At 40.3% G+C, this 26,095-nt stretch overlaps 3 protein-coding genes across 8 annotated transcripts; 1 reads left to right on the forward strand and 2 right to left on the reverse strand.

The window, feature by feature from the left end:
- Positions 1-30: 30 nt before the first annotated feature.
- LOC129797401 (laminin subunit beta-1) lies at positions 31-12,731 on the reverse strand. 2 transcript variants are annotated; one of them, XM_055839905.1, is made up of 20 exons: positions 12,529-12,727; positions 12,264-12,364; positions 8,840-8,958; positions 8,684-8,770; positions 7,159-7,411; positions 6,208-6,887; positions 5,953-6,141; positions 5,207-5,724; positions 4,729-5,139; positions 4,474-4,669; positions 3,231-3,992; positions 2,870-3,166; positions 2,620-2,811; positions 1,772-2,556; positions 1,517-1,705; positions 1,296-1,459; positions 1,084-1,225; positions 841-1,029; positions 627-771; positions 31-563 (listed from the first exon to the last, which is right to left on the reverse strand). In XM_055839905.1, the coding sequence occupies exons 3-20, from the start codon at positions 8,907-8,909 to the stop codon at positions 424-426; spliced, it is 5,409 nt and encodes a 1,802-aa protein (XP_055695880.1). In that variant the 5' UTR covers positions 8,910-8,958; positions 12,264-12,364; positions 12,529-12,727; the 3' UTR covers positions 31-423. The 2 variants fall into 2 exon arrangements, with proteins under 2 accessions (XP_055695880.1, XP_055695879.1); XM_055839904.1 differs by having other exon boundaries at positions 12,264-12,731.
- A 1,901-nt stretch (positions 12,732-14,632) lies between these two features.
- On the forward strand, positions 14,633-20,056 carry LOC129797403 (NPC intracellular cholesterol transporter 1-like). 2 transcript variants are annotated; one of them, XM_055839911.1, is made up of 8 exons: positions 14,652-14,858; positions 15,154-15,384; positions 16,764-16,894; positions 16,958-17,159; positions 17,227-17,832; positions 17,894-18,014; positions 18,086-19,096; positions 19,160-20,056. In XM_055839911.1, exons 2-8 carry the CDS (start codon positions 15,302-15,304, stop codon positions 19,928-19,930), a joined length of 2,925 nt encoding a protein of 974 aa, XP_055695886.1. In that variant the 5' UTR covers positions 14,652-14,858; positions 15,154-15,301; the 3' UTR covers positions 19,931-20,056. The 2 variants fall into 2 exon arrangements, with proteins under 2 accessions (XP_055695885.1, XP_055695886.1); XM_055839910.1 differs by having other exon boundaries at positions 14,633-15,384.
- On the reverse strand, positions 19,981-25,493 carry LOC129797402 (dynactin subunit 1). Of its 4 annotated transcripts, none has more exons than XM_055839908.1 (9): positions 25,403-25,493; positions 25,010-25,217; positions 24,826-24,941; positions 22,109-23,952; positions 21,889-22,052; positions 21,103-21,815; positions 20,886-21,025; positions 20,380-20,813; positions 19,981-20,110 (listed from the first exon to the last, which is right to left on the reverse strand). In XM_055839908.1, exons 2-9 carry the CDS (start codon positions 25,184-25,186, stop codon positions 20,093-20,095), a joined length of 3,606 nt encoding a protein of 1,201 aa, XP_055695883.1. In that variant the 5' UTR covers positions 25,187-25,217; positions 25,403-25,493; the 3' UTR covers positions 19,981-20,092. The 4 variants fall into 4 exon arrangements, with proteins under 4 accessions (XP_055695883.1, XP_055695884.1, XP_055695881.1 ...); XM_055839909.1 differs by having other exon boundaries at positions 25,310-25,470; XM_055839906.1 differs by having other exon boundaries at positions 19,981-20,813; positions 25,403-25,481.
- Positions 25,494-26,095: the final 602 nt, after the last annotated feature.

The following is a 26,095-nucleotide window of genomic DNA, read 5'->3' on the forward strand; positions in this document are numbered from 1 at the left end:
TCAATGCTGTTTCTGGGAATAAAGAATCAATTTAGTGTAGTGAATATCAGGTGCATTTATTCCACTTTATTTCTTCTTCACTTTTTTTTTTATAATAATAATTTTTCTTGACTTGCAAATTAATGGCAGTACACGATTCAGCGGGATAAAAATTAAAAGAAAAAAATAGAGAAATGAAAAGCCTCAGAACTATACAAAAAAAAAAAACAATTTACAAATGATTAGAAAGTAGAGGCTAATAGATAAGACGATATAGATTTATAAATTGGATACGGGCGTGCGATTTCTTAAGTAGTTCCTGCTCATTTGACTATTCGACTTGTTCTTTGCATCTTCGAAAGCAACATTTAGATTTTTTCTCGTTTTTTTTTTTGGCCTTACTTCCTAGAATATTTTAGATTTTATTCGCCTGGCGCTCGTGCCTCAGGACGTGCACTGTCTGTAGCGATCTGAATCCATTTGAATTTTGGTGAGATATTTGGTCATGTCGTCGTTCAAGCTCGCAATTCTCTGCTGTAAACTCTCCAATTCGCGACCATTGACTTTGTACACGTCCTCCATATCTAAAAGATTTTTTTATTATTTAATTTTTAATTTTTCTCAATAAAATTGAAAGCAAAACCCACCTCTTAGTTCCTTTAGTTTCCCCGTAGTCTCAACGGTGATCCTCGAGGCTCTCTGTAGGAGTTGCTGTGCCCTCTCTCTGGCACTCTCCGACGTGACTGCCTTGGCCGAAAGTGAGTTATTTGCTTGCTTGTAATCATTCTTCAACTACAGGAAGAGATTTGTTTTTAATTAATTAAAATCAATTTTCAAGCCTCAAATTCAATTCCAACAAACCTGAGTAACAAGCTCATGAGCATTGTTCGCCAAGTCCTTAACATTATCCGACTGCCTTTGAATCTCATTTGCATCGAGATCATTCTTAAGGAATTTCTTGCCAAGCTCTGTGAGTTTTCCAGTTAAAATATTCACCGTCGTTGCTGTTTCATGCGCCTTCTTCTGAGCATCACCCGTTTCTCCATCAATCTGAAACAGCAAGATTTGAGAAGAAATCGATGCAAAAACTTCACTCAAACCTACCTGATCTAAATCAATCCTTGCCGATGAAATATCTTCATTCGCTTTCGATATAGCCTCGCTGGCTTTCTCTTGAGCCTCATCCGCATCTTCTAGAGCTTTCGCCACATTCTTTGCTTCCGTAAGAACCTCATCCGCGCGTTTCCTGTTGAAATAAATCAAAATTTTTATACATTTCACAACTTCTAAACAAATTCTTGTCCTTCACCACATACTTTGCATGATTAGCCCGATCTTTGAGGTTCTCAACTGTAGCCAAATCTCCACGTGTTTGCTCAATGATATCCTCCACATTTTCCAGCGATGATACAGTTTCATCAATTCTCGTTGCAAGATTCTTAATTTCCTCCGGATCCAGTTCTAATGCCAATTTTAGGGTCTACAAAGATTCGTTTTTTTTATTAAATTAAACCACCCACGTGCGCAAATTAATTACCTCATCAGCGATAGCCTCAATTTCACTTGGAAGTGCCGTGTTGCTGTTGATGACATCAGTGAGATTTGTAATGTAGCTCCTGGCTACATTTATGTAGTCATCTGTCTCATTGTAGTACAGTTCACTTTCATTGAAGACACGATTGGCACGTCTCCAGGCTTCCGAAGCATTCGTTTTGGCTTGTGAGAGCTGATAAGAAAGGAAATTAATTAGGAAATTGTTCTAGTTCTTAATCAAAAAGAAAAGAAAACTCACTGAACGAATCAACTCTTCAGCTTGCTCGTCCTTCTCCCGCAGTGTTTTCTCGGTATCTTTGGCATAATTGAGAGCCTTTTCAGCCTTCGTGAGGGCTCCTTTTTCGCACGACAACCCCCCACAGACCCCACATCCAGCTCCACCACAGAGATCATCACATGGTTCTCCCCTGCCGCCGCACATTAGTTCATTGAGGTCTGGTAGTCTGCCATTTAAATCCTCCAGAATACCCTCGTACTCCACTAGTGCTTCTGCATTGCTTCCCGATAGCTTTCTGACCTCATCTGACGTTCTATTGACAAGAATTTCCGTTCTCTTGCACTGCCTGGCTGCATTCTCAATGAGTTCCTGTGTTTCCATCTCCTTCTGATTCACCAACAACACGCGCTCATACGCCTGCCTCGTGAGATTAAGCGCACCATCGACATTTGCCTCCTGGAGCTGTGTTGCATTCCTCTTGAGATCACCAGCGAGATTTTTAATGTTCTCAGTGCGATTGTGAAGATCCAGTAGCTCAACATTAGCCAGATTGATGTTTGAATCGAGATCCTCGAGGTAGTTTTCAGTTCTCTTGATATTCTCCAGTGCACCATTGAGGGCTTTACGGAGGTTTTGTACTTCCGACTCGAGACCTTCAATATCCTGCCCACTGATTGTCGTATTCTCCAGAAGTTGTCGGATTTTCTCCAATTTCTTACCCATTGTATCAAATTCCTTCGTGTAGGCACCTGTAGCTCCCACTGTTTTGATATTCTTTGCCTCATCAATCACCCTGAGGGTCTCATCTGGAATTAAATGCCTAAATCAGTTTTTTGCTTCATTTTTCAGGAGAGATTAGATTTAATTACTTTTGAGATTTGAAAGGATCAGATCCCAGTTGTCGAAGCATTCACCACAGGGTGAGCAATAAGGCGCTTGTCCGAGATATCCACGATCACATTCATTGCATTTGTACCCTCCGATTCCCTTAATGCACTGACACTGTCCAGTTACCCGGTCGCACTGCTGCGTAGCTGATCCATAGACATCGCATTTGCACTCTAAAAAAATCAAAAACTTTATCCACTGTCGCGATCACCTTTTATTAGACGTCCTTACCGAAGCATTCCTTGTTGGGATCACCCCAGTAGTTTGTCTCGCATTGATTGCATTGACGTCCTCCGAAGCCTTGGCGACACTCACACTGCCCATCGTAGGGATTACACTGATCCCGGTAGGAGCCGTGAATATCACACCCACATGGCTCGCAACCTTCACCCTTTGCGATCTTCCAGTGATTCATCGTACACTTATCACACCGCAATCCCTCGACGTTCTGCAGACAAGGGCATTGACCAGTTGTGCGATTGCAGTGCTGAATCACATTATCCGTTCCCAGTAGATCACAGTAGCATGCTGCAAAAGAAATTCAAGCATCAACAACAAACTCCCTATACAAGAAGAATTAAATAAAACTCACGTGTGCACTGCTGCAGAAGAGCATTCCCGTGGAAGCCATCCTTGCAGTACTCACACTTCGTTCCAGCTGTATTGTGGAGACAATTGAGACAGTGCCCCGTGTGAGGGTCACAGTTTCCAGGAACAGCAGGATCAATATTGTTGCTACAGTCACATGGCAAGCACTCTCCACCCGTTTCTTCATTCCCATAGTAATTATCAGCACAAACGTCACACTTAGCTCCTGTGTAGCCCTGTTTGCAGTGGCAGATCATGTCATTTGTTCGTGGATCGAGCGTACATCCATGAGCATGGTATTCCCCTGAAGATTGCGTTCCGGGGCATCGACATGGACGACATCCAATTTCACTTCCCAACAGGGGATTCCCATAGAAACCATCAATGCAACTATCGCAGCGATAGCCAGTGGTAAAGTCCTGGCAATTGGTACATTCGCCCGTTTTGGAATTGCACGTATGAGCGTGTCCATTGCATTCGCACATCTGGCAATTGGGGAAGTTCCAGAAGCCCGGAAGACATTGATCGCACTCGCGGCCGTACGCATTTGCCACGCAATTACACTGTCCCGTAATGAGGTCACATTCATTGTCTCGCGATCCTATGCTATTGCAATCGCACGCCTTGCATCCTTCCGGACTGAATCCATAAGTTCCCGGAGCACATCTATCGCACTGTCGTCCCACAACATTCGTCTTACATTGACAATTTCCACCGAAATCATTGCAATTCTTACTCAAAGATCCGGTGGGATTGCAATTGCAGGCTGTTAAGGGGGAAAAAAGAAGAAATTAATTTATCTTTAAGAGAAATGTAAAGCTGCAAGGATTTTTGTACAATCATCTTCACATTGTCCGAGAGAAATAAGGAGGAAAACCGAGAGAACAACACTTAAAATCATAACTGACGTACTGATGGGGCTTCTATACCTGCGTGGATGATTAGGTGGTATATCTATTGATAACAGTGATTAGACATTGCTAGTTTATACACTGATATGATTCTTTGTTATAGAAATAGATGAAATTGGTATAATGAGATCTTCTAAATTCAATTTAATTCCTAGCCAGCAACTAAATCATTCGCTTTGCTCCTTGAAGTTCCTAATCACTCTTCAAAATCAGAAAAATTGAACAGTTGGCAACCAAAGCTTCAGAGACAGACTTGATTACAAAATTTGGGACTTTCTTAATCACAATTTACGCACCGGATTGATAAGAATGTGTAAAAAAAAAAGCTAAACTTACGCGTAGCTCCATCGTGAACAATAGTACTAATTGATCGTGATAAGTCTTCGCATTCTTGCTGCAGATTCCCATCATAATTGCCATCGTAGAATGTTTCATTGCACCTGTATTGTTCATTCTCACGTTGACGATTCTCATACGGAGGAGCGGTGAAATTAAACAAGCTCGTAACGTCGATTTGTGGAACAAGGACAATCTGGAAGAGATCAATCATTAAGACACAAATCACAATGAAAGAAAAAACTCCAATCTCACCGAATCAATGAATATCTGTGCTGCTGCATTATCCTCAGCATGATTGTGACGCTCAAAATGAATCTTAAACTTGTACACCTTGCCCCTCTCCAGGCAAACATCTTCTAAACCCACAACGGATGACTGATGTTCCGGAAGGACAATAGGTCTTCGTGTTTCGTACGATGGATGAGCTTGGGGACAAGAACCATCGGGATCATATTCATCCGGACGGAGAACGGTGATTGTTCCTATTTCCCAATCACCAGGAGTTTGAGTACTGTAGCGAATGAGAACGTTGTAGCTCATTGTGCGTGGAATATCATCCACAACAAACACCAATTCTGTCCTTTCGGGTACCCTCACGTAACCAGGCCCCGTTACTTTAGGACGATGGTATTCAGGCCACTCCTGGACAACTATTGAACAGTTCTGAAACATAAAAAAAATTAAAAATATGTTTTAAAGAGAAAGCTTCGACGGAGAGGGACAAACTCACCCCATAGCTCGAAAATCCCGTACAAATAGCTTCTTCAGCCTCATAGATCTTCTGCAGTGATGGAATGAAGTGATTCTGCAGCGGAATGTGGCACATACGTCCAGTCATATTGGGCCTACACCGACACTGTCCCGTCGACACATCGCAATTGTTATCCAGAGCACCGCCTGAGTCACAATTGCATGGTGAACATCCATCATGACTGTCTGATAGTCCATAAGTTTCGGGCATGCACTCATTGCAGTCCTTTCCAATAACAAGACGCTTGCACGTACACTCTCCCGTGTACATGTTGCATCCGGAATTATTGATGGTTCCCAGGGTGTTGCATGTGCAATTTTCACATCCCATTGGATTGTCTGGGTTGAGATTCCAGAAGCCATCTTTGCATGAATCACATCGACGTCCCTTAACGTTTACCTTGCAGTGACAAGCACCGGCTTCAATGTTGTACTCCGGATCCGTTACAGAGTCACAAATGCCATCATCAACGGAACCATGGGGGTCACAGTCACAAGCTACAAAATTGGGGACTTATTAGGCTGAGATATAGTCAAAAGGGTATTTTTTCACTATGGTTCACTCTAATGGCTGCCATGACCGAACCGCTTGACCGATTTTCAAAAGTTTACCAGTTTTGGAAAGGTGAGAAATGTAGCTTTCCAAAACCAATAAATTTTTAAAAATCGGTTGACCACAGCCGGAGATATAGCCACTTGAAATTTGCCTTCTTAAGTATAACTCACGTTTGCACACGTAGGGACTCTGGATGTCTTCATTGGGATCTCTGTAGTAGAATGGGACACACTCCTCGCAATGTTGTCCTTGAGTGTGATGCTGGCAGTTGTCACAAACGCCCCCACTAATCTTTCCAGAATGCTCATAGACAGCCTGGTCAAAGTGGCAACTGGAAGCGTGATTGTTGCAATTGCATTCTAAAGGGAAAATAAAAGATTTGCTGAACAATTCATAAAAAAAGAAGTTGCAGCAAATATTCTTACTTTTGCATGCATTGGTCTGCTTTCCAAGGGCAGGATTCCACGGGAGGTCATTGTAGAAGTCTTCACACTCTTCGCAATTGAGTCCTTTTGTGTTGTGCGTACATTCGCATCGTCCATGAACCATGTCATACTTGTTAACCACTCCGTCCAGTGGAAGGCACCTCGAAGCGTGCCCGTAGCATGAGCACGATCCTCGGACAACCATGTTCGAAATAGCGTAGTAGTACTTCTCCTGAATCTCCTGCCTATCATCCAAATGCGTATCCCCAAGTGTGTGCAGACGCGTGAAGTTAATCCTGAGATTTGTCATCTTCAGCATGTTCTGAATGTGATCCGCATAGGGGTTCTCAATGTTCATATTCGGCGGTAGGACACGATAAATCAACTCGCCATTCTTCGATGGCTCCACCCCGGAATAGCGTGAGTCGCAAATGACATCCGTGATGTTCTTACTGAACTCCTTAACGTGCGGAAATGATTCTGGGCAATTGTGGGCAAAGTATCTGTACACATGCCATGACTTTCCAAAGTCATAGGAGCGCTCTATGAGCATGGCGGCGGGTCGAAATGTGGCAAACACGATAATCAAATGTGTAAAGTGGAATTCAGCCTCCAGGTCCAATTGGATCGTCACGTTTTCCTTGCCATTCTCCGACTGCCACCAAGATTGCTCCAACGTTCTGTGGGTGGATGCAGAAAAGATGCAAACATTTGGCTAATTGCACTTCCTCAATAACCCCCATCATCGTCGTAATCTCTTTTAATAGTAATGTGGAATCTCACAATTGAGACACACCAATATTATTCTTACTTATACGAGTGGGTGTGACAAGATATCTTTCATCAAGATTATCATTATTTGTGCCAAGTTCACGGACATTTTTTTTTATTTTATTCTTCTTTTCAAATTAATCAAGAATTGTTTTAAAAAAAAAAAGAAACTAAACTCACCCAGGTTGATTCTTGTAAATAATCTGCCCAATTCGATGATTCTTCTTTGGATCATTCTCAGTCTCTGGTCGTGTGTCGCACAGGAAGCACTTGAACTCCTTGAGATGCGAGACAATGCAGTAGCGCTCAGGTTCCGCCAGTCCACATGTTGACGATGCATAGAGTCTATTTTCGCGACCGATCAGCAAATTTCCCGTGGCTGGGTAACAGGAACTGTGTTCGCATGGATGTACATGCTGCAGAGGTCTGTGTGCTATAAATAAAAGTCAACACCAGAGATTCACTCTCATGGCTTCTTTCACTCCGTAAAGCACCAACAAAAGAGTCCCAGTAGTGTTTGGATTAGAGAGAAAAAAAGAAGAGAGAGAAGAAAAAACACAAGAAGGAAAGGCACTGGCTTTTCCCACCCGCATTATCCCCAGCGCCATTTCCTCACTCTATCCGTACGAGTGAAGAGGAAGGAAAATCTCTGGTGGGTACTTTATGGGAGGTTTGGGAATAAACACACGCACCCATGGGGGAAGATGGAGAAATAAACACATGAGGATGAGTTATAAGAGAAATAAAAAAAAACTAATTGAACCGTCTGTCCTGGTATGTATGGGATGGAGTCAGTAGTAGCCAGATTAGCTGATGATGTAACATTTTTAGCTGTAATGTGCGGGATCTTTCTTGGCCAATTTGTTCGCAGACATTTCACAACAGAGATCACTCTGCTGCCGACAATGTGTATCAATTTATTGTGAGTTTTTGAGGAAGAAAATGTCACATCATGTCAAGGAATTCTACATCTTTGAAGCTTTGCAGGGGATAAGAGAACTATAGCTGCTACAAGGAGTTTCTACAAATTGGTGGCCAAGTCTCATTGTGGCTTTATCCAATTTTTTTTTCGTTGGAGAAAATGAGTTAGAAAAATCTCCACGAGGGAGGGAAAAAATCATGACTAAAAACACCTCTGAAGTCAGTCTGATAGAAGGGAATTCTTGTGCTGGGCCATGTGCCACTGAGCGGATAGAATTCCTGGATAACTTCATCATCGTCTGGTGGTGGTCGCTGATCTCCACGCAGTGGCAGCTCAGTGGGTTTCAGCAGTTGTGGTGACCTTGGTGTAGGCCGTTGTGGTTCGATTGTTATCTTGGGAGCCCTTGTCCGGTGCCAAATGTAAAAGGGCTTCTGGGTCTGATAAGTGGGACCCACTTCCACTGGATGGATGAGCATGTGTGTATGTGTTATCATGACGTCAATTATCGGTTAAAAGAGGAAACATTATGCTCTCTCAGTTCAAATGAAATTAAAATATTGCAGAATTTCTTTTAAACATCAACCACATCAACTATCGCTTCATATTTTATGTATAATGTGCCTGATATTATGTATATGACGAGTAGCATGAATTGAATAATTCTACAGAAGAATTTCACTTAAACTTTTTCTTTTTTTTTTTAAATTTTTTTAATGAAAGAAACGAGAAAAAAATTGGAATTCCGTGTAGAAGTTTCTACAAAAAGAATAAAATATTACTTACGTCTGGGATAGGCCACTCTTGGACGCTCCCTACGAGCTCCTTGAAATTGCTGTGAAGGATGATGCTGTGCACTAATTTGAGAAATACCTAAAAAAAAAAACACAAAACATTTCATTCATTCCCCCATATTCCAAATTAAAGAAACAAAAAACTCACATTGAACTAAAATTATAACTATATACAGAAGAACACTGAGTTGACCGGATGTCCAGGAGATTTTGGCCATGTTGAATGGCCGGCAAAGACGGGACGTCTTGCAATTGAGACGTCCAAATCTGCAAAAGGCAATTTTTTCTTGTGTTATAGTTGTTGTAAGAGACATAAGAAAATGAATTGTAAAGTAAATGACACTGCAAAATCAGGCAGTGCTTTCAATGCACTTTCAGCACACAAGATCATGTTGCTATTGAGTGGAATTTTCATGGAAAAGAGCTCCACAGTGCTTCCCAATCGTCTCCATTCATGCGGGGGACTTTTACCATGTCGAAAGAGCAATAGAGCTGCAATTTGAGGCACAATGTAAGCATTTTCACTCTTCATTTGCGCTCGTTAATGTATGCGCGATGTGATTGCAGTTCCGCTCCCGAATGATAACATTCTTTCTTATACACACACCCAAAGTCTTGCTCAAAATAAAACAAGAAAAAATCTGGTGAGATAAGGAAGTGTACGAGAATAGCATAAGGCGGGTGGAAGAAAATTTTTGCCGGCTGTGTAATCTCAATGGGAGACTCTTCTCAAATCACCACAGTTATGCGTATATGGCTCATAAAAATCATAAGAGAATTTTGGTGCGAGATCTTCAAGTACAATCTCAATATTCGGGCGTGTTATCACTCACGCACAGTGAAAACGTCTTAGGTCAGAGAGGGCAGCAAGTTTTAGCTTTTTTTTCTGTGTGCTATTTCTGCCCTGCTACAATAACACAGACCCCATTTCCCGACATCTCTGAAACTTTATGATTTTCTCGCCACATTTTCAACCAATTCTCCACCCAATTATTATTATGTATTATATGTTACATCCCCACATCCAGCACGGGAGCTAAATTTTCCACAAATTGCTCACGTTTCCCTCATCAACGCGCAGCAATATTGCCTCGATCATGTGCCAAAAGGGATCCTCACAGTTTCACACGAAGTGATGTCATGTTTGAGGCAAACATCTAAATACACTTCAAATATCTTGCCTATTCTCATATGACATAATGTTTGGAGGAATAATTTAAATATGAAATTAAAAGGTAAATACATCGCCATTGGCTACTTCTTCAGTGTCGTCGGGCTCAATGATGCGATCCGCAATGAGGCTTCACCGGCATTTTCATAAAGATGAACGAGGCGAAATTCTCCTCAAATGCGCGTGCCACTCATGATTTTTATTGAAACAATTACGAAGATGTCACGACAAAAGGTGCAAATTGCCAACTACTTATAACTATTATGTATATAGACCTCGATAAACTGTAATTATCACTTGAATATTCCTGTAATTCATAAAAGTATTTTAGCAAATTGGAAAGCTCGTTTGGTATTAACTAAGCATTCACAGTAGCGCATTCAGCGGAAAGTAAATATTAGCAGTTTAAAACTAATAATTCGGATATATTTTACAAATTTTCTGAGTTCCTTCTGAAAAATGTTTAAAAATCAATTTTAAGGATTTCTTTTTCTTAAAAAGGATTCATTAAGTTTTTGAGAACTGTTAGACAGTTCTTCACGTAAAATCGGTCTCCAAAAAGAGTCATCTAAATCTGTGAGAGAACTAAAACAATTCCAATGACAGTAGAGCTTTTAATAAATTATTTTTCATTTTACGTTTCATTAACTAATTGTTTGCATGATTTTTAAGTTTTCAAAAAAAATCATATTTTTAAAGAATTTTAATGAAAACATGAATTTTATCTTAAAAAAAATTGAAAAGTGTATTGTGATCATTTTTTTTCTAAATTTGATTCATCATTTCTCGTTAACTTTATTGGATTTCATCTTTCAAACAGTGTGTAAATATTTAATTAGAGGCTGTAAATAAGTAGGATAAATGTTTATAGACCGACAAACGTAAAACCGCACACACATAAGCCTTTGTAAAGAAATGCTAATTCATGCTCATTTTTTCTATTTTTTTTTTTGCGAAAATAAGAGGTCGCTTTATTGTATAAAATAGAATTTAAAACACATACTGTCCTCCAAAAGAATTTAATTTTTAGTTAAGAACTTCATTATTTACTTTTTTTTTATCTAAAATAACTCTGTTCTACTCACTTTGATGGTTTCTTGATATATATATCTTAAATGATAAAAGAACAATTGTGAAGACAATTTACTGCATTAGCTCGTGGGAGTCATGACAGTAGTCTGAGATTGAATTTGGCCTCAACCTAAATCTTATTCAATCTAAATGATTAAAAATTGCTTAAAATGCTTTATTAATTTATCGTTAAAATATTATCAATTTTTATTAAAAAAAATATTTAAAGTAAGGACAATTTGATTCTAAGTTAGCCACAAATGTAATTAAAAATGTTTAAAAAAAAACAGAAATGTCTTTGAATTTAATATTCTTGATAATCCTCATACAAATTAGGAGTTTGAGAATACAATAAAACAGGTTGCCTGTTAGGTCCCTAAATCAAGATCCCTAATTCATGTCACTAAAAAGGGAATTTATAATGTAATTATAGACAGAATAGTAAAATCATATACTAAGTTCGTGGGATGAAGAAGAGTTCAACACGGAGGAGGAAACATTAAAGCATGAAACCGCAGAGGAAGTCGTATTTGATATTAATTTTTCCAACAAGTACTTGGAGAACGACAAAAAGCGCATTTTATGTGTGGCTTACAGAGAAGAAACTTGAATTGTGAGATTGTTTCCATTTTTGGGCGGGCAGCAGATGGAGAAAAGGAATTTACTGTCTGCGCAGAATGTTTGCATTCTTATAGGGCCCTTTGTATTCGAGTACGAAGTGAAATTGTGCTGCTTCTTTTTCCCAGACTGTCGCCGCTCGAGCCCCAAAGCACAAAGTGATTTTATTCTTTCGTCGATGGATTGTAATTGATTTGGCCGTCTTGGCGTTGTGATCCCCTCCCTCGTGTTTCGATCCACCAGCTTTTAACGTAAACAAGAATGCACTGCTTTGGAGAGCAATGATCAAGCACCGCACACAGTTCACAAGTTTAGAAATTGGTCTTGCGTCTTGTGGGTCTCCTCCTTCGTCTCACTTGATGTTAAAGTAAACCATCGCCTTTGCCACTCGCATAAGCACTATGAGTTCCAGGAATTTATGCGCTCAACATTTTTTTCTTTCGCTTCTAACGCCTTGCAAAATACCTCCCAAAAAAAAAGGATGCGAATCTACAACTTCTAAGAAATCATTGGAATTTTTTCTTCACAGAAATATTCCAAAATTGTGGGTTTATTCGATATGTGGCTACCAATTATCTTTAACAAAATATGTATATCGTATCGAGAAGACAGGGAGTCATCGTCTGTCTATAGAATGCAATCTCTGCGTAGAGTCTAAATAAGGAACACAACAAAAATAATGCACCCAGACCTATATAGAGAAAACACTCACTTGGACGTTGCACAAACACAGCCGTATGAGGAGGGCCCACGGAGGATGAAGAAGCTGGTAAGAGAAGTAGCACTTTAATCCAGAAGATGAGACACAAGAAGCTGAAAATGTAATCCACTCTGAGACTGTTTCCACTCCATAAACACACAACTGTGGGAAATAATATTCTTCCTCGCACTCCTCAAATACACTCGAGGGATCACAGTGCTGGAAACTTCACAGATTTCATGGGAAAAAGTGAATTTTCTGATCACTTGAGACCTACACACAAATTACTGATAAGATCCCTCCAATTTCCTCCACACAATCACCACACACTTTGGCCTTTGAGAACAATCTCCACAACGCACTTTTTATTGTTCCCTCTCAACAAACAGCTTCCAACCAACTTTCCAGTCCAAATGCCCAAATCCGACAAATGCGCGCACCTCCACTCCGTTCAAGCCATCCAACTCAACTGACTCTCTGTGTGTGCGATCGCGAGAATGGCGAGAAGAAATTTTATGTGTGAGAAGCAAGAGAGCGCAGGAGATATTCTTCTGACCCAAACACATGCAAGCCACATGTCACGATCCCATGTCCAAAATAAAATACCCTGCGCGAGGGAAGCACAAACACACCACACAGATTTCTTTGCTCCAAAGAGATTGCCGGAGTTGAAAGTCTCTTCCGACCACCGCCTCTGCCGCCGCACTCCTTCCCCCGAGAATCCCGCTGTGAGATGTGCGTGAGATCACTCTCTCCCAATCCCCAAAGAGAGAGACGCGCTTATCTCATACTTCTCAAATATGAGGATCACGTATCGGCTGAAGCAGAGAAATACGCGGAGACTTTGTAAGATCGCCCATGGACTACGGAGGTTTCCTCGAGAGATAGTGTACGTACGGTAACGTACAGTACCCAAAAGAAATGCGAATGGAATCTTGTCAAAGCTGAGAACAGGAATGATGTTATGAATGTTGATTCCACTCCACCAAGGATTCTTAGGAAATTGATGATCTCTTTAATTAATAGAAAGGTCATACCAGGAATTTGTTTTTTTAAAAATATCAGCAAAGAGCTTCTTTACAATTTTAGGATTCTAGAGCACGCAAAATTAAGAAATTAGGATCAATAAGAAACAGTTTGAAAATAAATTTTAATTTTAAGGAAGAAATCTTGAAAACTTAATTTTTGGCAATATAGATGGAAAGGAGCAAAATTAATAAGCTTCTAATGAGATCCTGTATGGAAAATCCTTGAAATCATTGATGTATTTTTTCTTGCTTCTCAGCAGCACGAAAAAAAAATGAAAGGAATTTAATACTGAAAAAAACCCAGAATAATGCTTCAACTGTTCAAGTCGTTCACATCTTTTAGTCCTCAAACTTTTGATAAGTCTGAGAGAATTGAGGAAGTTTTCACCAGCACAGTTTCTTGACTTTTGCCTCACATAGCACCAAAATAGGCCTTATTTTTAGCAACACATTTTAAATGTCTTTCATTTAGAAAAGAAAAGGAATCACACAGCTTAATTTTTAAACTCACCTTAATCACTTAAAAAATCCCCCCAAAATGAGCTGCTGCCGATTTTTTTAGCAGGATGAATTGTTGCCGCAATGAAGAGTTCCTCGCAACTGAAGTTCGGCAGCTGGGATATCCGCTCGACTCAACATACATGAGCACTATGCTCCCAAAAGTGATAAGAACGCGGTCGCTGGAGAGGTCAATCTCTGAAATTGGTACGCAGATAAAAATTACTACAGTTCATTGTTGAGCGAGGAGGCAAGAAGTTAAATACACACACTGTCACGAGAACTATCGCTCCTTTCGGAGAGATTTGCTCCCAGACTGCAAAATAATCTCGCACTGAGACTTCCTGGAAAGACCCATCAGGGCAGTGAGATTGAAAGTACGCGCCAGACTTCTTCCAGGCTTGATTTCTCATAAAAGATGGCATTGCTGGTTTGGAAGTGCGCGCGCACTTTTTGAAAGCATAGAACATGAGCTTTTGCTAGCATAGCTGAGCAAAAAATAAAACAACCCAAAGGTGGAGCAATTATGTGCTAAATGCGTGTTTTATGCAACATAGACTACATATATCGATTTATTCATCTCTCCCATTCTCCATATTTCTCACCAGAAAATCCATAATTATTCCAAGAAGAGGATATCGTGTGGAATAATTCTAAATTGGATTGGGGAAACACATGTGAGCATGACGTAAATTATTTTTGCACATTCTCTCGCGAAAAGAGCATAAGTGTGCAAAATACCGGCTATCGTTATTCCATTGAGCAGAAAGAGACGAGAAGTATATATGTAGACGTGAAAATAGCCAGAGAGAGAAAAATATGACCTCAGCTTGAGTTTTTCCATTGAATTCTCTCAGTCTGAATTGAGTCGCGATATGAAGATGTTACTCATAGTCCGTGCAGTCGCGATTTTGGGCCTTTTCAAGTGGATAAAATATCAATAAATTTCCCATTTTTTTCACAATGAAAATCTCATTGAAACCTCCTGTGTGTGAATAAGGAAAAGAAACCGAAAGTGATTGCTAAACAGTGCAAGTTACTTCATCAATGAGGAAAATCAATTTCCAAGTGAATGAAAATTGTACGAGATAGGCAGGAAAATTGTGTCACTCTTTTTCACACACAAGCGCATTTTATTGATAATTCTGTCGCGCGAATTTTTTATGTTTTACTATTGACATTGCGTGCGGTGCTCCATAAATTAGCATTATCAATTTTCAAACACTTTCCTCAATTTACAATGAAGAATTAATTTTGCGTTTGCATGTGAATCACCGACCTCTGATTCTTTAAAAAAAAAAATAATAATAAATTTTATTGGAAGCAAATTTGTTTAGTCACTGCTTCAGGCACTTTTTTACACGCTCAACGCATAGAACTTGTTTGTAGTTACTCTCGTGATCATTATAGACAGAAAAAACAGGGAAGTTACAAGAAGATTGAGTAGAAAGACCAACACAAGAAGTGATTGTTGTGAAGTTCTCAAAGTGCTCGAAGTGAAAAAGAAAATTAAAAGTATTCCAAATGGAGGAAAATGTGAGGAAAAGTGAAAGATCACTTTCAATTTCATCCCGGATTTCCAATGGGATTGCCAACTTCTTCTACAGGTGAGTAGTCTTGTGATCAGTTCGTGATCAATAATGCTATGCAATTATTGGATCTCTCACTACACTATTATGCAAATTACAAAACGAGGAAACGAATAGCTTGAAGAATTTTATTTATTTTTTAAAAATACGAGAAAATTATATAATCTCGCATCTCATTCAAAAAATCCTTTTTTAATCATCCTTCAAGGTTAAATTGAATGAATGCAAAAAATATATTTAAGTTTTTCACGGTTGTAATTTATTAATTCGGTTTTAAGGTAAAATTGTACTGCGATGAATTCTTCACAGCCGTTTAAACAACAATGCTGTTGATGGACTACATTATTATCATAAACTCACTAACCAATTACTTCATAAAAGACATCAAAATCAATAACTTTCGTAAACGTTGCTGGGAGCAGAAAACAATGTCACGAAAAAAAATTAATAATGCTTGAGTTATTACTTATTTTAGGATATAAAAATTTAATTAGTCATAAGAGAACAGTATTAACAAAAACAAATAAATTTGGCAAGGTCATTGTTCGCTTTTTGCAAAGCCAATAATACCTGCGAAGTGGTTTAGTGGAGCAGGACGAGATTTCAAGTTTATACTGACTTATTAATTAAGTTTTAATTACAATTTTACAAAAAAAAACAGTTTTTAAATAAAAGCCAGAAACTTGCATTTAAACGAAACTTAAGACTGTTTGAATTTCCTTGATCTAGGATATCAGGTTGCAGTATATCCTTCACACAAATAAGCTTTCATTTAAATGAATCATTAATGATAATTTTTAAGGAAAATTCTAAAGGACCTAAAAGGACTTTCTTTGACCTTAATAAGATTAAAACATTTTTTTTACAGTTTATTCAAAAGCAATTAATAAATTTAGTGATTGCTAGTTAATTTAATAATAACTTTCATAGAAGAATATTAAATAAAAAAAAAGTCCATTGTGACTCAAATTTCTCCTTAAAACCCTTTGTTCAACTTGAACAAAGATAACAAAAAAGTTTAATAAAACTTTCTCAAAATCAATTTTATGCGCATAAATTCCGAGATAAATTCCCCAGAAATGCAATCATTTTAGATTTTTCATAATAAATCGAAAAATAATTTTCTGCGCATTTTCGCACAAGATCTCATGAGATTTCCCGTAAACTTGAACTTGGAAAATATCACAGAGCTATTTCTAATTAGCAGCAACTTGCCTTCCCAAACGGTGAAAATTATATAGAAAAGATCATCAATTCACATGCAATTTCCCGTACAAATAAGCGAGGAAATGCATGCAATGTGAATGTCCCAGAATAAATTATATTTTAAAAATAAAATCTGAATGATTGTGATGAGTAATGCTCACCTGAAAAAAAAATGTTTTCCTTCCTGGCAGGTTGGGCTTCTTAGTAGCCTCTTATCCGTGGCGCACAATCATCCTTACTTGGGTGTCGGTGCTTCTCTGTAGCCTGGGTTTTATCCGTTTTCACACAGAACGTGATCCCATGAAGCTATGGATTCCGAGAGGTGAGTATTTGACCTAAATCTTTGGGAATTCCGGAATTCCACAATTTCCATTTTCTTTTGCAGAATCTAAATTTCTAAAAGATACGCAATGGCTGGTAAAATCCTTCGAGGAAGGATTTCGTATGGAATTGGCACTGGTGACAGCTCCAGATGTCCTGGAACCTTCAGTCCTGCTAAAGTTGGCTGATATCTCAGATGCAGTGTCGCATATTAAACCATTTATGCCCAATGGAACCCAACTAGGGTGGCAAGAAATGTGCTTCAAGTACGGATTGATGTTATTAATGCAGAAGAATCATCCTAATGCTAAATTTTCTTTTGATCTCCTCCAGAGTTCCTTACATTGCTGAATACACCAAGGAAGAGAATCGTCAGAAAAGGGACATCAATCTTCCGGACAATGAAGAAGGATTAGATTTTAATTTTAACGATGATTTCTTCAATTTGGACAATCAGGATCCACCAGCAAAGACTCCTGCGAGAAAATTCAATCCTAGCGTCGATTTATCGCCCTCAATTTACTGCCCACTAATTAACGCCATTCCACTTGGTTGCTACCAACAAAATCTCCTGGAATTGTGGAAGTTCGACAGGGAGAAAATTGCCAATCTGACAAAAGAGGATATCCTCTTTGCAGTGAATACCGCCACTGTTAGTCCTTATACGGGTCACTTGACCAACTTCTCAGACCTCCTTGGGGGAGTTGAGCTGAACTCCACAGGACACATTGTAAGCGCCAAAGGAATCATAAGTCGATGGTTCCTCTACATGGACTATCGCAAATTAAATCCAAATGAACAGGGCAATTTGGCGGGAACTGGAGAGTGGGCAACGGAAGATACTCTCATCTGGGAAGAGGAATTCATTCGTGTTCTCGACATCTTGGACAGGAATCTCACATCAAAGGATTTTGGTGTATTTTATATGACGGAGAAGAGGTAAGTTTGCTTGTTTTGAGTTTTTTAAGGAAATTTGTAATAAAAAATCTTTTCTTTTAAGCTTTGGCGACATCAGTGGTGCTTCCATGTTCCAGGACATGGATAAATTACTAATAGGAATGATAATTGTCTTCATCTACATGCAGAGTGTTTTATCAAAGTTCAGCTGGATCGAATTAAGAGTTAGTAAATAAATTAATCTTTAATTAAAAAATCATAAAAATAAATTATAAAACAACCTGATTGATTTCAGTTGATGCTTGGAAGTGTCGGCCTTCTTAGTGTTGGAATGGCTTTCATCTCCGGAAGTGGAATTTGTTCCCTTCTGGGTGTTCCATACGGTCCAGTCCACACATCTCTACCATTCCTACTTTTGGGTCTTGGCGTTGATGACATGTTCGTCATGATGGCGTGCTGGAGAAAGGTGCAGAAAGTCGACAACGCCAAGGAACTCACTCTGCCCGATCGTATAGGGCTCATGCTACGGCACGCTGGTGCTTCAATCACCGTCACGTCCTTGACAGACATTGTGGCCTTCCTCGTGGGCTCAACAACTGTTCTCCCTTCACTCCAATCTTTCTGTATTTACGCCTCAGTGGGGATCTTTATGACATACCTCTACGCTGTAACCTTCTTCGTGGCCATTTTCACTCTCGACGAGCGTAGAATAGCAGCCCGAAGGAATGCTGTCCTGCCGTGTATTGTTCACTCACAGGAACGAGAAAAATTATGCTGCGAACAGCGCCTGATGCAGCGAAGTATTAAAGCCATCTATTCACGTTTCATCCTCACAAAACCTGGAAAGATTGTTGTGCTAATGACGGTGATTGGGCTTACGGGCCTCAGTACGGAGAGTCTCATGCGTCTTGAGCAGAAATTCGATCCAATGTGGTTTGTTCCGAGTGAGACGCACCTGGGAAAATTTGTTCCACAACGGAATAAGTTGTTCCCCACTATGGGCTTCGAGGGTGGAATGTTTGTTGGACAGGTGAACTACAGTTCTGACTTTAGCACCATCTACGGAATGAGCACGACAGTCAAGAATCAATCAGATATCCTGTACAACGTAAATTCCTGGGTAGAACCCTTTTACGACTTTGTAAAGACGTACTACGACAAGGATCTCTTCAGGGATACTGTGTCAGACTACGAATGGCGACTCTATCTCTCAAAATTCCTCTTCAGTCACGACGGTGGACGCTTTCAGGCAAACTTTCGCTTTGAGAAGAAGTTAGAATGTGGCCAGGCAGCTCCACCTATTAAGGTAAAAGTCTCTTCTATAAAATTCCTTGCAATGAAATCTAAATCAGGATAATTCTTTTTTCAGGTCTCCAGCTTTGATTTCAAATTCCAGAAATTCTTTCATAGAGATCAGTACGTTCCTGCCATGCGGAGAGTCCTGGAAATTGCTGAAACAGCAAATTTAACAACCGGAGATAAATTTGCAACATCCTGGTCCAAGATGTTTGGGAACTGGATCACAGATGAGATCATAGACGCTGAAGTTCTACGAAACATTGCACTAGCTCTGCTCTGTGTGATGATCTGCACAGCGATACTCATTGTAAACTTCCAGATCTGCTTTTGGATCTTCATCTGTGTTCTCTTGACCCTAATCAACGTGTGTGGATTTATGCAACGCTGGGGACTGACAATTGATCTCGTGAGTTGCATTGCTCTTCAGCTTGCCGTTGGCTTATGCGTGGACTACGCTGCTCACATTGGTCACAGCTTCCTCACGTTCTCTGGCACACGGAATCATCGTACTCTCAGTACCCTCCTACACATCGGAGAGGCTGTCATGTATGGAGGAGGATCAACCTTATTGGCTCTATCACTCCTTGCCACCTCCAAGGCCTACACCTTTCAAGCCTTCTTTAAGATCTTCCTCCTTGTCATCATTTTCGGTCTCTTCCACGGGATTGTCTTTCTTCCCGTAATTCTCAGTATCGTCGGCCCAGCGCCATACGTTCAAACCCAACGACCAACAATTGTTGCAAATGGAAATTGCGTGGAGGAAGAAATGAACTCCATGATCAAGCGTGATCGCACACAGGATGCTCCCAACGAAGGGGCTCAACTCAAGACTCAAGAATAAACGTAAAACAAGCACACATTGACTACACAACACACACAACAAAATATATCTGCGATATTAGGGGATTTTTTTTAGTGATACGAATGCCTTTTTTCAATAAAATAAATTAATGATGAAATATAAAAAGCTAATCTTTTAGTTAACCTATGCAGGAATCTCCATCTACTGCTGCCTCATTGCCTGGAAAGACAATGAAAATGAACTTTAAAATATTTTCTTTGAGTTTTTGAAGGAAAGTCTGAGAGGCTACTCATCATAAACAAGAAAGCGATGAAAGCATAAAATAAATTAAGAAAATTATAAACTGGAAGTTAGCTAATGAGGATCCTCCTACTACTACTTCAAAAAAAAATGAAGAGTCATAACTTTTAAAAGATTTCAATAACTTATAGCTGAAAAAAGTGAAAGAAAAGCAATGAGTAGCCCTAATAATCATCATGTTGACTTACCTTTGTTAGCTCAACGGCGGGGAATTTTGCAAAATCACTCTTAGCCGAACGATGAGGCTTTCGCTGGAGGTACTCCGTGAGAATTTCACTGGCCAGCGACTCGGCACGCAGCTTCAAGTCACTCCTCAACTGCTTCAGCTGATTCTCCTGATCACTGAGTCGCTTCTGAATACTGGTGTTCTTCGTATTGCCCTCAGGAATGTCACCCGCTTTCACCATTGACATAATCCACTCGTGCTTCACATCCCTCAGTTGCTTCTCCAAATCCCGGATACGATTGTCCGGTGGCTTGGGCACGTGAATTGGTTCCAAGCTGCTGAGAACCTTCATGTATTCACTTGCTTGAAGTCTCATACGCTCAGCACGTTCCTCGGCAAAAGCTCTCTGTAGCAGTGAGAGCTCCTGTGCAATATACGGTGAGGATGCGGTGATGTCTGAAAGGAATTACATAAAAAAAACTATTAAGTTCCCTCTCTTGCAAACAACTTCATTTTCTTTCTCATTACCGAAAGCCGTTGTGGACTTGAGATCACCCTTCTTGCTACTGTGCACCTTTAACTTCTCCCTGAGAGCTCCCTTTTCATTCTCCAACGTATCGATGTCACTCTGAAGATGATCCATTGTCTCCTCGAACTCTTTTTCTTTCCTACAAAAGTAAAAGTATATGAATAAAGATTTTTTTTTCTTTTACAAAAAAAAACGAAAATTGATTGAAAAACTCACTTCTTAAGAAGCTGCAGCGTCTCATCATACTTCCTCTGCAGCTTCTCCATATTAATCTCATTGTCATGCTGCAACACGGAAAGCTTCTTCTCTGCCAAATCCTTTCGAATTTGCATCTCTGACAACTCATTCTGCTTCATCTTGGCTGCCAATTTGAGTTGTCTGATCTCCGCTTCGCGATTCTCAAGCGTGGCCGTGAGTGTTTTCGTCTCCTCCAGTTGCTTCTTAATCGACTGAGCTCGTTGGACAATTGGTGCCACGGGTTTCTCAACTGCCACCGGAACTGCCATAATCTCGTACTCATGATCCAGCAGATACTGTGCCAACTGAGACATGTCCGTATTAACGGCACTGAGAACAGTTCGCATATTCTGTGATGGTCCTCGATCATCTTGTTCGTAAATCCTGTCACAGGCAGCCGAGAGGAAGTCCCAGAGCTTCGTGTGAGGCACTGTGACATCTCCGGAATCGGTATTCACGGTTACCATGTGAAGAACTTGTTTAGCCACGAGGAAGAGGACCATCATGAGCTTCCCTAAGCTCTCAGACATCTGCTTGAGATTCGCAATTGTTTTCGGGGACAAATTGCACTTGATCACATTCGTATCCTGTGGCAGACGCCGTTTGACCAACTTCAGCTGCTGCCGAATGGATTCAATGTTCTGAATCACATACTGAAGAAGCAAACCTGAATCACTTGTTTCATCGCCACCCTGTACAAAGAAGAAAAAACAACAATTTGTTAACTTTAAGAATGATTTAAAAAAAAAACATTTTTTTACGCACCTTAATCAATGTTTGAACGAGGGTAGCATTCGTGCTGATTGAATCACAAGCAGCACCAATGGAAGCAATGCAATCTCGCACAAATTGAGTTTCATTCATCAACTGCTCAGAAGCAAGAAGAACTGAGAACATTGCATTGAAGAAGGAGATACATTTCTCCAAATCTGCAATGAAAAAGAAATCAGTAAAATCAGTTAAGCTCAGAGCTAAAAAGACTTACTTTCCGTGGAAGAATTCTCATCCAATTGATTGGCTTTCAGGAGCTCGACAACGCCATCGATCGTCTTCTCTTGAGCCACCATCTCGGGCAAAGAAGCACCGGCCTTCAGAAGAACCTCAGGAGTGCAGGTGTTGAGTCCAAAGAGGAATTGATGCATGATCGCCTGCATGTTGTGCACGTGATGAAGGAGTCGCGAGCGGAATTCAAATTGATGAACATCATGCGCTTGGAGGACTGCACTACGATCAAAAGTTGTCGGCTGGGGGAATCGTTCACGGGCCTGATTGACAATAATGCCCGCCTTGAAGACAACACGCGACACGAGGAGAATAACGAGAATTGCATCGTGATCACTGCCGCGATTCATGAAGGTATCTGGCATGTAGGCTGTCAGAAGACGAACATGCTCATTGGCCTGCGTGAGTTCAATTTGCCTCAGTTGAAGATCAATGGCTCTGGTGAAGGCCTTCGATTCAGCAAACATCTGCTTGAAGTCAATGGTCTCGGCAATTGTATCCTTGGCCAATTTGGTTGTTTCCTGATTCACCTTCTCACGCATATCCTGCAATTGTTCATTCAACTTCTGCACGAGTTCCCTGAACTTTAGAATTGTCTGATCGCGATCGACAATTGTCTCAAGGGCAGCATCCTTCTCACGAATAGCCTCACGCTTAGCCGCAAGTGACATATCCAATTCTTCGCGTAAATCCATCTCCAGCTCATGATTCCCCTCAACAAGTTGTTCGTGCACTTCCTCAAGAGCCTCGAGTTCAGCAACTTCCTCCTGTAGCGACTTCACCTTGTCCTCCAGCTCCAGTTTCTTCTCCGCCAGCTGTTCCACCATCTCTTCTGCCCCAAGAGCCGCATCCACTTGCTCCTGCAAATCCACCATTTGCGCCTCCAATTCATCAATCGTACTGGAAAGCTTCTCTTTTGTTCTATGCAATTCCGCCACTTCTGACTTTTTCGTCTCCAACTCTTTGTGCATCTTCTGTATCTCGTGATTATTGTGCGCTGAAAGATCTCGCAGTCGGACCAGCGTCTCCCGTAGACGGGCATTCTGCTGCTCAAGCTGCTTGTACTCATACGCTGTTGTCACACCGGGTTGCCCATCATTCCCGCGATTCTGCATCTCCGTTTTCATAATCTCCAAATCCAACGTGAGCTCTTCAATACGCTCCTTTGCTTGATCCAACTCAAGCTGCAACGTGTCTGCCTTCTCTTCCGCCATCTCCTTATCCAGCGTGATCATTTCGACATTTTCAGCCAAATCCGACATCTCCTCAGCATGCCTGTCTCTTGCCTCAATTGCATCTTTAGCCTCTTGTCGAGCACGCTGCAGTTCACGCTGTAGCTGCGTCTGGGCATCCATGATCTTATGCTTAAACTCCTGCAGCTGCTCAAATTGCGTCTTCATCTTGTCAAACTCCCGCAGACGCTCCTTATCCTCCGCACGACGCATTCGAAGTGTTTCCAACTTCTCATTGAGATCCTTCACCTGTCCCTTGAGGGATTCAATCTCCTGCTGCTGCTGCAGCACCGCAAGCTTATCTTCTGCCGAGAGAGCTGGAGATGGAGATGTCAGCGATTGACCCGGTGTGAACTGGGGCTTTAGAGTCTCCAGGAAACCTGTTTCCACAAAAGATGATCTCTTCGATGAGAGAGTCGATTCCGGTGGACCCATTGAACGCTTTTCCGGAATCCTCGATGGAGGAGCATCCCCGGCTGTGGTGACTTTACCATCAACTGCCGTAGTTCCAGTACTCTTCTCACCAGCTGGTGAGGCAAGTTGACTCCTCGATCCCGTCAAACTCTGTCTACTACCCGTCAGAGAGAGTCGAGAGCTACAAAAACAAAATCAATTAAAATGAAAAACATCTCACAAAATAAAACCATAAATAAAAAACAATCAAAACCAAGGAGAATGAGGTAAAAAGTGTGTTCCAAATGGACAAATATGTGATTGAGTTGAAATGTGGATAGTCTTGAGAGAAAGGTGGAAGAGAGAAAATTAGTGGCATTGTAAGTGTATCAGAGAAGGGTATTCAAAAGAAAATACTTTTTTGACGACCTTGATGCCGATGAAGTCATCGAACTTGCTTTACGAGCTGAGGGCGCTTTTACAGGTGACTTCCGTCTCACACTTAATTTACACATCCAAATGCAGCGAGAGAAATAGAGGAGGGAAAGCAGAAAAATGTCCTTACATATTACATTATTACTCTACTACTAAACACCATCCCAGTGGAATAAATTCAAAATGCAGAAGTTCTTATAAGGAAAATGATTTTTTTAGCAAATCTAGCAAATTGATTATTTAAAATTAAATGCCTCCTGCATTTCGAAAGCTTCCTCTTCCATTTATGATTTCCCCACTAATTTTGGATTCAAATTAACAAAACAACAAGAACAACTAAAAGATGATGATCCTAAAACTTCTACTTACGCTGTTGGTTTGGTCATATTCACGGAACGGATTGAGCTTGAGCTGCATTAGGTGAGATAATGATGGTGATGAGGGGAAAATGCAGCCAGAAACATACACAGGCAAATGGTTAGTTGGTTAATGAGGATTTATCTACTCACTACTGCTTGATTCTGCATGCTCCATGAACATGCAGCAATAGGAGAATTTCTATAAGTTTTTTTTCCTTCTAAGAAATATTCACGAAAAAAGCTACAAACTACGGATTGAGACACATTTTGGGTTTCCATACCTGCTCAATCGGGAGCGAGGTTTGTCATCCGGACTGGAATCTTCAATGGGATTGCCGATTTCATCCAATAGGACCAACTGACTGGGTCTCACAAAGGTTCCGTGATTTTCCTGACACTGAGAGACGAACAAATAAAAATATTAATCTACAAATTCCAGCGACGTGACTGTGTCTAAGGACTCACTGAGAAGTAAGTATTTCCTTTGATTGTCCCGTTATTCTTCCCTTTGGGTTCATCCAAAATCACCCCAATCCACTTTCCTGTCGCAAATGATGTCATCCCAACGTATGCAATAAGTCCCCTAACATCTTTCCCAGTCACCTCCACACGTTGTCCCACTTTGAGGTTTTTCTCCGACATCCTGTTCCTGTGCGTTTGTTTTTCCAATCAGCTGGAAAATTGAGGAAATTTCACCAAAAATAATTTATTTTATAAAAGAGAAAATGGGGTGGTGACGACATAAAATTTCTTTCATATTTATACCAAATTATCACTTTTAGCAGTTGAAAATTTCTTTTGCACTAGATTAGGAGAGCTTCTAATTAGCAAATTTTGTTAAAGAAATATGAAAAATACCTCTAATTTCCCAAAAAAAATCACAAGAAAATATTTTACGAGCACAAAAACACGGCGCACGGAAAATCAATTGTCAAAATCTTCAAAACCCTATAAAGAAGAGTTCCCTGTGTTCCATGGATTTTCCTACATTTTGTCGTAGGACAAAATCAGAAAGTTTCAATGACATTTTCAGGACTTTCTTCAGTGACTTTCAGACGACAAACACCAACTTCCGGTTAGGATTAGTCCAATGAGAGGACAATTAATGGACAGCTCATACAAATAGCATAGGACATGTCCAATTTTTTTTCTTTTTTATTATTAAAAATGCTTTGAATTTGATTATTTTTATTGTTTCATTAAAAAATTAACCCTTGGAATGCGGAGCGGGGTCGTTGAACGACCCCAGCGCTATATTTCGTGTTATATCTCCATAAATATAAAAGATACCATTCCCATCTTTTGGAAATAAGTTCCTTGGTTATCTGAGGAGGTTGTGTAAAAATTTCAGCGCAATCCGTTCACCACAAGAAAAGTTATTAAGGAAAATGTAGAAGAAGGGAATTCAAAAATTGGTGTAACGGCCATGCTGCGGAAAATTTCTCAGAATGAAGTTAGTCACATCATAAATCATATGGTTGAAGGGGGTTGAAGGGTTGTGTTTACTTTCTCACTTTACCTTCTCAGTGTCAGAATTATCGCGAATAAGTA

Source organism: Lutzomyia longipalpis, chromosome 1 (genome assembly GCF_024334085.1).
Source record: "Lutzomyia longipalpis isolate SR_M1_2022 chromosome 1, ASM2433408v1".
NCBI classification, from domain to species: Eukaryota; Metazoa; Arthropoda; class Insecta; order Diptera; family Psychodidae; genus Lutzomyia; species Lutzomyia longipalpis.